General features: G+C 42.9%; 1 protein-coding gene across 1 annotated transcript in view; it reads right to left on the bottom strand.

Moving 5' to 3' along the window:
- The window catches only part of KCNU1 (potassium calcium-activated channel subfamily U member 1), a gene marked incomplete at both ends in the record, with an annotated part of 144,102 nt that extends 142,933 nt beyond the window's left edge, over positions 1-1,169 (bottom strand). The window contains one exon of the mRNA XM_082863614.1: positions 1,023-1,169. Coding sequence (XP_082719740.1) covers positions 1,023-1,169 — 147 coding nt within the window. The remainder of the gene's footprint in view (positions 1-1,022) is intronic.
- Between the last annotated feature and the right edge of the window lie 14,072 nt (positions 1,170-15,241).

Raw genomic sequence — 15,241 nt, 5'->3', positions numbered from 1 at the left:
ATTCATTCCCCAATCGCTATGCCGCTGCTAACTGCCTTTACTCTAGAAATAATTAGTAACAGCATAAACTCACTGAGCGACCAAATCTATAGAATTCCACATTAGGCACTTCTAGAATGCAGACACCTGAATTTCATATGATGACACTGGCAATGACCTTAAAAAGTTACCGAGTTATAAATTCTTTTATTTTACGTCAATGTTTAGCATCAAGAGGCAATGTTTCAAGCAACTTTTCAGTATTAATTACAAAACACAGTTGATGTGTTCTGTTATGGAAATCAGAAAAATAAAATTGGGGAAAGAAAAACTGTGAACAGATCTTTGCTTTCAACCATTGGTACCAGAACAGCCATTATGTAACATTTGAGCGTTTTTATTCCTTAAGCAGAGTCTTATCTGGATAGGATACCATTATTCTTACCATCATCATTTTCCAGTTGTTATTCAATAGTGCCCACCCTTGCAAAGCTTGTTTGGGTGTAAAAAAGCGTCCCTGAGTTTGTGGCTGGGTGGCGTGTGCACGTATGCGTGGGTTTCGGCATGTGTGCTCAACTCCGTGTGTTGTATTAACGTGTATAAAAGGCAGTGTATACTTGTGAGTATATGAGCATCCTGCGTGAATGATTCATGAAGGTGAGGTTGACACTGACGTTCCTTTCTGCCTTCCTCATGGTACCTAACACAACTGTCATTTTAAAATTTGAAATAGAGGCATAGACCTCACGTTAGCGGGTGTTTTGTTCAAAACAATGACATCTGCTTCCAGAGCTCACATGCATCAGCATCCACACAAGGCATTGCTTCTCCCAGTGGTGGGAGAGGAGGCCTGGCCCTGTAGCTGCACCCTTTGGCATGGCGGCCTGGGGTCCTGTTTTCCACCCCTGAGCAGGATGGACCCGTTTCTAAGTCACCGCATCAGAGCCGGCTGTTAACCCGGGAAAACGGAGTGAAGCCTCCACGGTCTTCTGAACACAAACGCATGCCAAACCTGTCTCTGATCTTCATACAGGGGAACTGACCGAGAAAATTCCTTTTCCCTCGCTCTTTTGCCATTTTTTAATGCTCCTCCAGATTAGCCTGGATAATAATAAGATGAGGAGTCCACTGAAGAAGGTCACAAGGGAGGAAAGAATAAACGCTGCTTGGATCTCAGCTGTACAAGACATTTTCCCCAGGGCTTCCCCACTATGGTCCTCTGACTTGGTAAGACACAACAGGAGACAGAACTGTTGGGCTGCTTCTTCTATGATGTCATGATCACATGGTAATGATTCCAGGAATTGGACTTCGGTGTACCAGAGTCCTAAGACCCGTGCAGTAACAGCGAGAGGGTCCAGTAACAACCGAGGTGCCAACTCACAGGACGCAAACGAATGAACGGCAGAAGGTCCACGACATAGGTCTTCGAAGACCAGAACTCTAGATTGGATGCTGTTACTGACTTTCTCCACGACCCTGCGGAAACTGTATCCTTTGTGGCCATGGTCAAAGGGTCATCTATTTGGTTTGTGCAAACAACTTCAGCACAACTCTTTTTGAGTGAAATGACTTCCAACCGCACGTGTGTCCACGTGCTGATTCTTCTAAGTGATGCCACATTCTCAGTAACCACAGAAGGACGGATGAGAAAAGCACTTCAGGAGTTTTGCATATCCTCTCAGTCAGAAAGGCATGGTACAGACTGCAGGAGCTGCAGGAAGCAATTTCACCCGGGCGAACGTTGGCTGGTTGCTTTTGAGCTCAGGAATCTGTTCCCCTTATCTCTTCCTCATGGGATCCTCCCCTTTCTTGCTTTTATCCCCACCCTGTCAGCAAACCCTTTAGTCCAGCGGAGGTAAAGTTCAAAATGAGAGCAATAGCTTTTATTTCCTCTGATGTTTTCAAAGATGTAAGAAATGTCACGCCTTTCAGTGTGCACGAGTGGCAGGCAAATGTCAGTGCCCGAGGGAGGGGCTAGTTCCTCTTAGTTATTGTGAAGATGACCTGACATGAGCTGATGAGACCCAGGAGAAATGTTGTTGTCCTTTGGGGTCTGTCATGACTCTGCTACCAGTGGCAGACGTAACGATAGCATTTCCTAGAAATGCTACCACAGGTATATTTCCTTCCTTTAAGTTTACCTGTAATTTTCACAAAATGCCGTCATTAAGCTATCTTCTGTTAAGTTACTGTGTGGTGCCTACGAAGTCACTTTAATTTTTCATAGTCTTATTTTATGATAATACAGACTTGATAGAATCATTGAGGCTCAATAAGGTAGTGGGATCATATTTAGAAAAGTATAAAACTCAATACAAGAAAAGGTACTGTTAGCTATTAGAGTTCTTTTTCTGAATGGCATTGATCATAAAGAAAGGAAGAGACAGGAGGATAAAGGAAGGAAGGGAAGGGTGGGGAAGGGAAGGGAGGAAGGAAGGGACGGAGGGAGAAAGGGAGGGATTTATTTGTTTATATCACATACACACTATACGCCTACAGGTATTTGGAAAATAAGATCACAGTTTCCAAGTCAAAGCTCATTCACATCATTGACTTTAGTCACAATAGCTGTCACCATCAATGAAATTTTCTCACTTCCTAACTTTGGTGATTGAATATTGTCAAAGTATTACAAATTCTTTCCAAGATGCTGTCTAGGCACCTTTTCCCCTTTTCCTGGAAACCGACCTATGAGAACAGAAAAATATTTAATTCAATTTAAACAGACAGGTAGTTTGTTTCTCTAATGTTCTTTTATTGTGATAATATTATTAGCTTCTGTGGTGAGTCAGAAAATGTGTGGATGGTTTCAAATCAGTCTCCAAATTCATCTGAACCTAGGCTGTGCACCCATCCCCGTTTCCCCAGGACTGTCTCAGGTTCAGTAGTGAAAATCCAACACCCTGGGAGACACCTCAGTCCTGGACAAATTGGGCGAGTTGATCACCCTGCACCCCATTCACATTGTGGATGCTGCCTCATCCACACTGTGCTCCAGCCGCACTGCTTCCCCTTAGCTACAAGAACACGCAGGCTTTGCCTTTTCCAGCCTTTACAGCACACCGTTCTCTCCGCCTGGATCACCCGCTCCCATCTCTAGCAGCTGCTATTCTCAAGTCTTCATTTGAATGCCCATTCACGACCTCCTGACCATCCTACAAAAAGGAGGGCCCAGCCCCGTGCCCCAGGATTCTGTTATGGCATCCCAACCCCGTCCTCCTTAGCACGTCATAACACTTATAGTTCTGTTATTTCCTCGTTGCCTGGTTTATTTTCTATCTTCCCTCGCCAGACCATAAGCTCCACAAGTTTGGGGATCCTAACTCTTGTCTTCTTCACCAAGTACCCTGTGTCCAACCATACACCCAGCACATACCAGGCAAATCACATGAACTTAGTAAATAACTGGTGACTGAATGAATAAATCATAGGTCTTTCAAAATATTTGTTAGGTGGATGAAATACTGAATCTATTGATACATGGATCTTAAGTTAATCACACTTTTCTACTCCATATTTCCCACGTCTCACTACAAACTGTCCTCCGAAGGAAGTACCGTCAGCAGCGTGTATGTGCACAGGGCGTGGTGCGTGGCGTGTATATGTGTGGGTGTACACGGTGACATGATGTGTGTGTCTGTGCACATGTGTGCACCTGCACTGAGCAACTACTATGTTCCAAGCACTGGAAGCACAGTTCATCCCCTCCCAGGGGATATAGTTACTGGAGGAAGACGTTTACAATTAGAAACTTGCAAAGTGTCTGGGGAAGAAGCCAAGTAGTGGAAGGAGGACCCTCACCCAGGTGAGGATCCCTAGAGGTGGCGAGGAGGCTGCCTCAAGTATGTCGTGTTTGAAGCTGGGGTCTGAAGCGTGAGAAGCTACCCGGGCCCGGAGCCCCGGTGGGCTTCGGGAAGCTGGGACAAACCTTGTGAGGCTGGGGGATTCTCGTGGGTGAAGGTGGGAAGGGAAATGGCACTGCTGGAGATGCTGGTTGGCTGGAAAGCAGTGGCCCAAGAGAAGGCTGGCAGTGTCAGAAGGGAACCTTTGTGTTCCAGTTTAAGATAAAAAGAAATAGGAACAAACAAAAAATGTTATCTTAAGAGGAAACAGCTGAAGGACTTTAAAGAAGGGAGCTAAGTGATTGAAAGGACGGTCCTGGCTTCCATACAGAGAAGACACTGGTCAGAGTGAGTGGAGGCTAGTCCAGGCGAGACCCAGGTGCTGCTGGGTGGAGTCGAGTGGGCAGGTGTGAGTGAAGTCCGTCCAGGGGGTCAGGTCTGCACGTGGGGAGGAGGCGGCGTCAAGGCTGGCCCCGCCCTCTGGCTGGTACTTCCCAGTGGTCACTGGGGCCTTTCACTGCTGTGCCTTTAAGACTAGGCTTAAGGAATGAAGACTCTGCTACTGATGAACTTTTTATTTATTTATTTTCCAGTTCAGATGAATTTTTTAACATGCCAGTGATTTGATTAGAAAAACAGCTTCATTTTGTACACATCTCTGTAATTTACCTCTGGGCACTCAGATGTTCTGGAAAAATTATACTTTATAATGAGATTAAATAAATGTTTCATTTCAAAAATTTGCTCTCTTCAAGAAACGTGCCGTATCTGAGAAAGTAAGAACTTCATTTTTAAAGTGTACAGAGTAGCACTCATGAATGTGTGTGTTTTGAATGCTTCGGAAAGTAATGAGTAATGTGGTAATGGTATCTTTTAACGGCCTAAAACCATCCATCCTAGTTAATGGTTTAACCCTACCTTCTTCTATTTCAAAAAGCAGGGGTTTACTTCATACCCCAAGGGACATCTACACCACTGGTCAAACACACTGGGGAAGACATACGAGGGAGGCCTCAGTTCAGGCAGCGAGTCAATGACAAAAGCAGGTCTCAAGTCAAGGATGAAGATGGTTTTACCTCCCCAGGACACTCATATCACAGTGGAAGCTGCGTCTGAGGTAAGCATCTTCTTGTTGACTTAATATGTCTATCACTCTGGAAATGCCGCACTGCCTCTCAAGGTATTTCCATGAAGCTATTTTAGGCACCAGATCTTTACCTTTCACCTTCTTCAGTTTTCAATTTGGGTTTAATTCCTCTCCTTAAAGTTGCACAGAATAGGAGAGATAGTAGATGAACCCATTTTAAAGAGAGATTTCTTTTGAGGGAATATGATTTAGTCCAGGTTCTATTTAGACCCGTGATCTACTGAAACTCACCGTACTTAAAAAAGGCACCGTACTTTTTTCTTCACTCTGTCATTCCCCATTTATTCTAAGTGGACAAAGCACCAAAGATGGTCCACTGTGGTAGTTATTCTAGCCCAGAAGAACGTCCATGCTATTTTGGTGAGCATATGGGTTTGTTTTTTAGAAATTATCGGCTCTGGAGAGGCTGGTATTATAAACAATATACTTGTATTTAAAATCCATACAGAAACTTTGAGTTTTGTTTTTACCTTTTGTTGAATTTGTTGGTTTACTTCTGAAATAGAAGTCTTTCCACAGGATTCTTATGCTCCTCCAATCCTAATTCTCTCATCAGTAAAACGAGGAGGCTGTTCTGGTGTTTAAGATTCCTACCAGCTTTGACACATTATGAATCTCTGATTCTATAAGCCCAGATTAGTTCTCTAATAGACGGTAAACACCTTTCCACATTCCAGTGTCTGACTCCATCTCCCATATGGATTCTTTTTAAAAAATGAACAAGAAACTCATACAACTCAACATCCAAAAACCCCAAACAACCCAATTAAAAAATGGGCGAAGGATCTTAATAGGTATTTTTTTCCAAAGAAGACATACAGATGGCCAAGAAACACATGAAGAGATGCTCAACATCACTAATCATCAGGGAAATGCAAATCAAGACCACAGTGAGATATGACCTCACACACGTCAGAATGGCTGTCATCGAAAAGAAGCAGGAAGGATGTGGAGAAAAGGAAACCCTTGTGCACTGTTGGTGGAAATGTAAACTGGTTCAGCCATTACGGAAAACGGTATGGAGACACCTCAAAAAACTAAAAATAGAATTATCACATGATCCAGCGATTCCACTCCTGGGTATTTTAGCCAAAGGAAACGAAAAAACACTCATTTGAAAAGGTACACACACACCTATGTTCATTGCAGCATTATTTACAATAGCCAAGATATGGAAGCGACCTAAGTGCCCATCAACAGATGAATGGATAAAGAGGATGTGATGGGGGAAAAGAGAAATAGGTGAGAGAGATTAAGAGGTGCAAACTTCCAGATGCAAAATACAATAAATGAAGCACAGGTAGGAAATGTTAAAAAAAAAAAAAGAACAAGAAGGAAAAAGCATCATTTCTGAGGGTTTTCTATTGAAAGGGTGTCCCCTCTGATAAGTTAACTTGGAACACAACTTTCTTTCTCTTCAGCTCTCACGGAATTACTTTTCTTCATAGAGGAATCATGGTTACCTAGACCATAATCTCTGATTCCATCTCTGAACCCAGAGCCTCGTTCCTTGTGATCTGATTAGAAAGATGCTAACTGCTTTGCCAGAGACGCCATCTCTTCCCATCTCTCTGCCTGGCCTCTCAGCCCTTCTTCTCACTAATTTGCTTTCCGTGATACTGCAGAGTTATACGTCATTCTGGGTGATTGCAAACTGCATATGTGTGTCAAATACATGGGGGTTTACTTGGCTGAATTGCTAGGTTCAAAGTGAAGAATTTCCTCAACCTCCTTAATTTTATGATTTGTGATTTCTGATTACTGTACTAGATGTTTGGAGGGTGGTCTTCATAAATCCTCGTACAAGTGGAACAAAAAAGTTGAGACATGAGCCTTCTCCATTTGGCCAGTAGATGGAAGTATTTCATAGGGAAATAAGCAACCAGCAGGGTTTTGTTTGGTTGGTTGGTTCTGGTTTTGTTGTTGTTTTTAAGAAGATGGAAGAATTGTCCGGAAAAGAAGTAGAAAGGAGAAATGAAAAACAAAAACCAAGAAACAAAGTGTACAAAATACAGGGCTTCTAAACTCACCGAAAATCCATTTTCTGTTCAGGCTTTCTCTATGTATCCTCTGTGACTCTGTCCCTTTTGAAAGAATAGAAGGATAAATTAGACTGTTGATAACTCTGGAGTTTGGGTTTTTTTTTTTTTTTTTTCAATATAATCTCTATGGATCCTTGAGAGTCCGAAAAATCTTTTCACGAGAATGAATAATGCAATCAGCTTCTTCAGCAATCAGCCCAGCTGAACATGAAGCTGGTGATTTCAATGGAATGCTTAATGCCCACCAGCAAGAGTGGTGTGAGAGCAACAACGGGGAGGTTCATGTTGGCAGCTCCAACCAGCGATTCTGGCCGTGGTTCCAATGCAGGGATCACAAGGCCACTGCTCTGCCCATTCTATCTACTGCTCCTGTTTGGAACTACTGGTCTACCATGGACAAGCTAAGGTGGATCACCAAGCATTGTCCCAGCAGCTGGTTGCATGATTCCCCTGGGTGCTGTGTGAGTGTGTTTCCAAAATCCCAATTTCAACAAACTGTGTGTCGGAGTCTCCAGGCAATCATATCCAACTTGGAGATTAGATTGAAAAACTGAGCTGTCACCGACAGCAGAGGAGATGAAAGCCATCTTTTCTGTATCAGCTCGCGTTTAATTGGCACGCTAACCCAAACACCCCTCTCCAAATACCCGTCTCCTTGCGAGTTCTGGCAGGAGATGCAAGGACTGGATTTTAGCTCCATCTTTGGTGTCGGGAACAACCCAGCAGTCTTCCAATTATGTCAGGAGAGAAATGAAATCTCTAGAGACACAAAATAACTTCCTAGAAACCAAATTTCTTTTTATCTACGTATTTTTAAAGAAAATCCGAACAAGTGATATGCATGCATGAAGCAAATGGAATGCTCTGAGACTGGTTAACATCTGCTAAAACAGAGCTCGGCTTATTCGCGTAGCTCTCTTATTTCTCCCATCAAAGGGTAATGTTGCCTTCTTTATTAGTATTTCTGACTTTCTTCATCAGCATTGTGATTTTCATTGCATTTGTCGAAAAACTGCCTCTATAAGCAATACCCTTGATACAGAGTTTCAACGTAGCTACTGCATTAATACACTTATTTTCTTCTTTCAGTATGTCCTTGAAGTAAGGGCCTTTCGGAATATGTAAAAACTATGTAGATAAGCACTGAGGTACAAGAATTACTGAGCATTAAATCTGTTCATTCCCCAAGTTCTACTTATTTTGTTTTTAAATGAGGAAACCGAAATCAAGGCAGAGGAAGAGATGCTTCAATTTGTGAAAGCAGAGCCCCCCGCCCATCCAAATGCACAGCGTTTTGGAGGAAAAAGATAACCCTAGGATGGTGAGTAGTTATCAAGCACTAATGGTCAGCTTCTTCGGGAAAATCTCTGGGCCTCCTGAGTATTTTAAAACACCTTTTGATCTCACTTCTAACAAGCACTGAACTGACTGCTGGTTGGGCAGGGGGGTGAGGCACGGGAAGAGTGCTACAAAAGGGATATGGGTCACGTCCTTTCTGGCCAAGAGGCAGTGAAAGGAGAAAGCAATTTGGTGGCAAGATTTTATTTGCTGGTTGAGAAAAGCCAAACTCCATGGAACGGCCATCGCTGAGCAAGACCCCTCCCCCTCCTCATTTATACTGTCTATAATCACCAGTGCCAAGGGCCAGTGACAAGTGTCACTGCACTTAGAGTCAGCCCTCCATGTCTGCAGGTGTGGAACTCGGCGGCTATGGAGGGCAACTTTATCACACCATTTTATACGAGACTCAAGCATCCGGGGATCCTGGTATGAGGCGGTCCTGGAACCAACATTCGTGGGACCCCAGGGACTACTGTACTCACCAAAGCAAAGGTTGCTCTTTGGAAATCTTGCCACTAGGGGGCAACACTGACTAACTTTGGCCTTGAAGGTCCCCGCCCCCGCACTCCTATCCTTTTTTTTTAAAGGAAAAGTTAGGCTTTTTTTTTTTTTTTGCCTTGGGACACATACGAATAAAACCTTCTAAAATCACACCTTTGCAGTTTCCTGCTCTGAGTAGGGGGAAGAAATGGAGTCCTGAGAAACAGGGGGTAAAGGAGAGCCTCTCTCTCTCTCTCTCTGTCTGCAAATGTCTCGGCTCAGCTCCTGGAAGCTGGAGGAGGGACAGATGTTTGGGGCTGTGCACAGGAATCTCAGTAGTCTGGGAAAGGTTGCTCTGGGTATCTTTCCTCTCTGGACTTTCATACAACAGAGAGTTGTTACTTATGTTTGCAAAGTTAATCCTTGCCCTGAAGCACCATCCTTGGATTAGAAAATACAATGAAAGAACCCAAACAGTAAATCATTGTATTGCATCTCCGCTCAAAATGCTGTCTTCTGCTTGGGCTTTCCTTGCTGCAAAGACCATTTTATGAGAGTGATCTCAATCACAGACAATCCAGGTCCACCCCAAAAATCAAGAAATCGGGGAATCTTTAAAAATGTCCCCATTTAATGAGATGATACAAAACAAAGCACAGAAAGGTAGAAGAAATTCAACAAGTGTCCCCTAGAAAGTCAGTGGTGCTGTAAGAAAGATGGTCCAGGACTCTCTCCCTTGGCTTTGTGAGTCCTCCCCTAATCCCTTCTCTAACCAGCAAATAAATTTCTGGGAGCCCTTTTGGTTTCCAGATTTTTTCTAAACCTGCCACACACTGGTTGTTATTCTTCCTCATGCTACGTCTCCCACCTGCTTCTGGAGTGAAACAGCAGTTGGCAATAGGGATGCTCAGAGTCTAGTACCCCAGCCTGGCCAAATAACACTCAGATAATCACATCATTAACCTGGCTACTGAGCTGCAGGTTGGCAACAGCCAGCTCTGCTTCCCTGAGTGCTGAGGGTCCCTAGTTTGAAAAACATGCACTTCTTCCTAATAGGCAATCTGTCACTTGCCGTCTAATAGAAATCACCTGCTCCTAGAATAATCATTAAACAAATTGACAGCATGTTGAGAGCCGGAGTTCTCAGCTTTAATGCTGCCTGGTTGAATCAAGCAGATGGAATGAAAACAACCACAACACACCACTGCACATCATTTAGAAACTCATTAGTCACAGGGGAATCACAGTCTCTGCAGATGCTGGCTCTTCCCCTGGAGAGTCAAGAGGTACTTTGTGGCCAGGGGTCAGTGCCCTGGACCCTCAAGTGATGGCTTTGAGTCTTAACTTTGCTACTTACAAGATCTGGGGGAAAAAAGTCTCCTAGGAGATAAAATACCTACCTTGGAAATGTCTCTCTCATAGATTGCATGAGGGTCACGTTAGGTACTATGACAAAAAGCACCTTGTAAATTTAAAGAATTAAGCCCTCAGTGGGACAGCACTTTGGACACTCAATAATAATAGCTGTCATTTTCTGAACATAGGCTCCATATTAAACACTTTATGCAGACTGTCTCACTAAAGCATCACAACTGTGTATGATAAATATAAATTCCCCTACTTTAGAGATGAAAGATTTGAAGTCCAGAGAAATTCAGCAATTTGCCCAAGGTCTCGAAGCTAACAAGTGGTGATGTTGATTCAAAGCCCAGTCCCCAGTCCAGCTGACTCCAGAATCAGTGTTCTCACTGATAGGGTTCAAGACAGGTCACCCCCAAATATGGCAGCTTAGCGTATTAAATATCTTAAGGAATTTATAAAAAACAGGCAGAAGCAAGAAGGTCACTCTTCCCTGCCTTGTCACCCTTCTTCCCTGAAACAGGTCATAAAACTCCCCTGTGAAAGCTACCCTCCCTGTACAGGGCAGAAAGAAGACTTTCTTAACACCAGAGATAGAAAATTTAGGGCCAAGCAGCCTGTATAAGCAAACCTTACTAAACTAACCTTCACCTTCCTAGTTACTCCTTCACCATTAACTACCCCTGGCCCAAACCCCTTTGTCTTTCCAATTCTTCACAAATTTACTATTTCCTTGTCGAAAAGGTATAAAAACTTCTGGCTCTGGTCACTTTCTTGGTCTTCATTTTCTTGTGAAGACTCTCTCATCTACATGTAGAAATTCAATGAAATTTGTATGCTTTTCTCTGTCTTTGTCAGTTTAATTTTCAGAACAAGCCAGGGACCCTAAGAAGATTGAGCAAACATTTCCCCCCTCTGCATCACTGTTAAGCAACGCTGCCTTACAGACTGGTCTGTTACATACAGGCTGCTGCCTTTATCCTGGGCGGGGAAATCTTCAGCTTCTGAGGCTGCTTCCCTGCAGAGAGGTTAAAACCTCCTCCCCCCACCCCACCCCGGCCTCACCGTTCACTACAAACGGGCACTCGATGTGAATAAAGGATCTTTAATGGCCTTATGTAATATGTAACTATCCTGACTGCCTCCACCGCTCTGATTTCTAAATCATGTTGTATCTAAGGGGAGCTCTTCAGTCTAAGGAGGAAAGAAGTGGATGGGGGGTGGAAAAAAGGGAACGTAAGGCACACTGAAAGGGAGAGGCCAGTCACACCTGATTAGCAGCATTTTGCAGCCTGCACGGAGGACAGCTCTTCTAAGGAGAAGTCAGACTAGGATGGTGTGATGCTTTAATGGCATGGCCACCTCCTGGGAGACAGGAAGGAGAGGACGCTGGGCGGCTGGCCCAGGTCACGTAGAAATAATTCAATTTGAGGTCTCAACGCTGGAAACTGTTCAGAACAGGGAAAAAGCCCCAGTGCGCTGAAATGTACCGGGCAGGGCATATAAACCTACAATACATCACCTGCCATTGAGTACTTGAAGCTTGTAGCTGGAATTATATACTTTGAAGGTGCAAGTTCCTTGTTTAGGGTCAGGCTAGCAGTAGGCACTTACTTCTTGCGTATTCATTTCATTTTGATAAATGAAAAAAAAAAATCAGCTGAGATTTACAGATCTTCTTTTGTCTCCTCCACTGCATCTTGCAGAAACTGTTCACACTTCAAAAGATGAGTTTAGGCTTCCGTGGTGGCGCAGTGGTTGAGAGTCTGCCTGCCGATGCAGGGGACACGGGTCCGTGCCCTGGTCCGGGAGGATCCCACATGCCGCGGAGCGGCTGCTCCCGTGAGCCATGGCCGCTGGGCCTGCGCGTCCGGAGCCTGTGCTCCGCGACAGGAGAGGCCACAGCAGTGAGAGGCCCGCGTACAGCCAAAAAAAAAAAAAAAAAAAAAAAAAAAAAAAAGATGAGTTTAGTGGAGGAGATTGCTGTGCAGCAAAGGAAAAAACAGTGAGAAACTATGAAGAGGCTTTTAGTACTTAATTAGAACCTCGGAGGTGCAGCCCTAAAGAGGGACATGAGACCGGATAAGATTTTTAAGCAGGAGCGGGAAGAACTTAGAGGATGAAGGAAACAGATGAGAACATGTCATGAAATGCAAGAATGAACATGTACGCAGAGGCGAGAGGGAGCAGAAACAAGGTAAGCGGACCCAGACCACTCGGAAGCTTGGTTCTCAGCTCTGTCTGCATATTATCATCATCTGGGATGCTTTAAAAATGATGAATCCCCCCTTACCCGCTGACCTCTTTTTTAGAAACTTATCTGCAAATCTCATTTCTCTTTTATAGAATCAAGCACTGAAATTAAGAGGAGACATAGTTTAAAGGAAAGAACACATGCTTTGGGACCTAAAGGTCGGGGCTTCTACCCCTGACTAGGTCTATGATCTCAGACAAGGTAACTGACATCCTTGAGTAAATGAGGTATCAGAATACCCATCACCCAGGACTACTGTAATGGAGAGGCTGGAAAATGGTGAGATCCCAAAGACACTGACTTCTATCTAAGCTACTTGGAAGGGGAATAAGATGGTCCTAGATAACAATAACTTAAAAAGACTATAGATAAAGTATCTTGCTGGGAATCAAGAACCATAAGAAAACAAAACAATGGATTCTTGGCCTTTGTGAATAATATTTAAGATTTCAATTATTGGGGAACATGCAGTAGTCACCAGTAATTTTGCAGGCCTCGTGAATTTGAACTTGACAATCTAGAATTGGCTAAAATGCCAAGTCTCTTGGTGGGTGAGCTTACTAGGCTCCCCTGTATCTAATCTTTGACTCAACTCTGTTGTCTGCTTGGCCCTACCTATTCACTACAGCTCATGATTAAGTTTAAAAAGTAAAACAAAAACAAACAAACAAACAAAAGTAAAACGAGACCAAAAAAACCCGACCATTTTAGATCTTTTGAAAAACTACCTTGAGAGACAATCAACTAAGTTTGGGCTAAAAGTTAAGCTGCTCCAAGGGTTATGTTTCTCAGCCAGAAAATAATATTAAGGAGTCAAATGGTGAGTTCAACTCGGAACTATGATGTATTCCACAGAGAGACAAGAGTAGGCCATCAGTGAAACTATTTTGCAATTGCTTCCACCAGGATTAATTTGCATAGCTGTATAAAGGACTTGAGTACTGAAGTTATAGAATCATTAATTGTCTAAGGGAGTCACTTCAAATTTTAAGTTATACATGATGGCATTTTATGGAGAGAATGATAGATAACGGTGGTATTTTCAAATTTGTGGACTTGAGAAGGCCTTTTCCCACAGGAATGCGTAATTATTGATGATGTGGTACAGACAAGAACAAAAAAATTTAGAGAAGAGAGGATGCAAAGCAGTTAAAAAAGAACTCCCTGTACTCTGTCAGCTATGGATTTGGAGACAAGAGAGTTTGAAGTACTCGAGTCCTAACAGGTTGATAAGGGTAATGCTGATGAAAAGACAGAAATGTGCTGATGCAGGTGGGAGGTTGGAAACCCCTAAAAACTCATGGCATGAGTCAGGAAATTTATGTGATCGAACTCCAGGAACTATAATGGGGAGTTTCCGAAATTAGGGCTAGAATTCTGATCCTGGTCTGCTCCTGGCTAACTCTGTGACTTTGGGGAAGTCATTTATCCTCTTTGATTCTTAATTTCTTTTTTTGAACCTACACTTCTTTATCCATAAAGTGACTGCAGGGGCCTGGGTGATGCCTGTGATACAGTTCAGTGATTTTATGGCTCATAGATAATCATACTATATACAGTTGTGCATCTTTTTATTTTTTCTCCTTCAACTGTACATTAGATAGTGAGTATTTTCCATGTCACTGAAATTACTTTAAAACATGTTTCAATGACTGTGTAACACGTATTATATTAATTATTTAGCCACTTCCTAGGTATTTAGGTTTTCGATGTTTTTCATTATAAAAATGCTGCAATAACTATCTTTGCATATATCTGTCCCCTACTCGAGTGACTTCCTTGGACTGAATCCTAAAAAATGAAATTACTATGTCAAACACGAGCATTTTTCAAATGTTTGCTATTTATTGTCAAACCTTTTCTTAGAAAGCTCTGTCATTTATATTCCCACTGGAGCTCCTGGGTCTTCTCTCTTCCACCCACATTGTTGTAGTTAACATTTTTCATGTGTCTGTTCAGTTGATAATTTATTGTATCTTATCATTTTGATTTTTATTTCTTGTTTCATTTTTAAATGGAAGGTTTGTACACGTGCATCTGTAAGTCACAGTTCTTCATGCAGGGCAGAAAAATGTTTTTCCTCAACCTTCTTATGGCCCCTGACTGGGTCTGAAAATTAAACTGACAAAGATGTTCAGAGAAAAGCACACATATTTTATTGAATTTTTACATGCACAAGGGAGCCTTCAGGAGAGAGGAAGGGACCCAAAGAAGTGACCAAAGCAGGAAGCTTTTATGCCTTTTAGACAAAGAATCAATACATTTGCAAAGAAATGACAAGACAAAAGGGTTTGGACTAGAGGTAGTAAACGGTGGAGACGTAACTAGGAAGCTAAGGGCTTAACAAAGGTTTGTTTGAAGAGTCCACTGGTGCCACCTCTGGGCTGATAAGAGTCTGTGTCCAGTAAAGGAGAATTTATATCCTTCCTTTAGGCAAAAAAAAAAGTGGGGGGAGCTTTTTCTGTGTCTACTGCTTAACTGCCTTCAGCTCAAAATAATTTTTATGTCACAGAGGCATATTTTGGGGTGACATATTCTGGTTTCCTTTATTCACTAATAAATTATCTGTTGATATTCACTGACATTTTTTCCATTGGAAAGACAGTCTTGTCTTTGTTTCAGTGTTAGGAATATCTTTTTTCTTTAATTAATTAATTTTGGCTGGGCCAGGTCTCCGTCGTGGCACGCGGGATCTTCACTGTGGTGTGCAGGACCCTTAGTTGCGGCACGCAGGATCCTCCAGTCACGGCAGGCGGACTTCCTAGTTGCGGCAAGCATGTGGGATCTGGTTCCC

Source organism: Leucopleurus acutus, assembly GCF_964270905.1.
Source record: "Leucopleurus acutus genome assembly, chromosome: 21".
NCBI lineage: Eukaryota > Metazoa > Chordata > Mammalia > Artiodactyla > Delphinidae > Leucopleurus > Leucopleurus acutus.
Note: the sequence above shows the minus strand (reverse complement) of the source record. Positions and strands in the feature narration are given on the sequence as shown.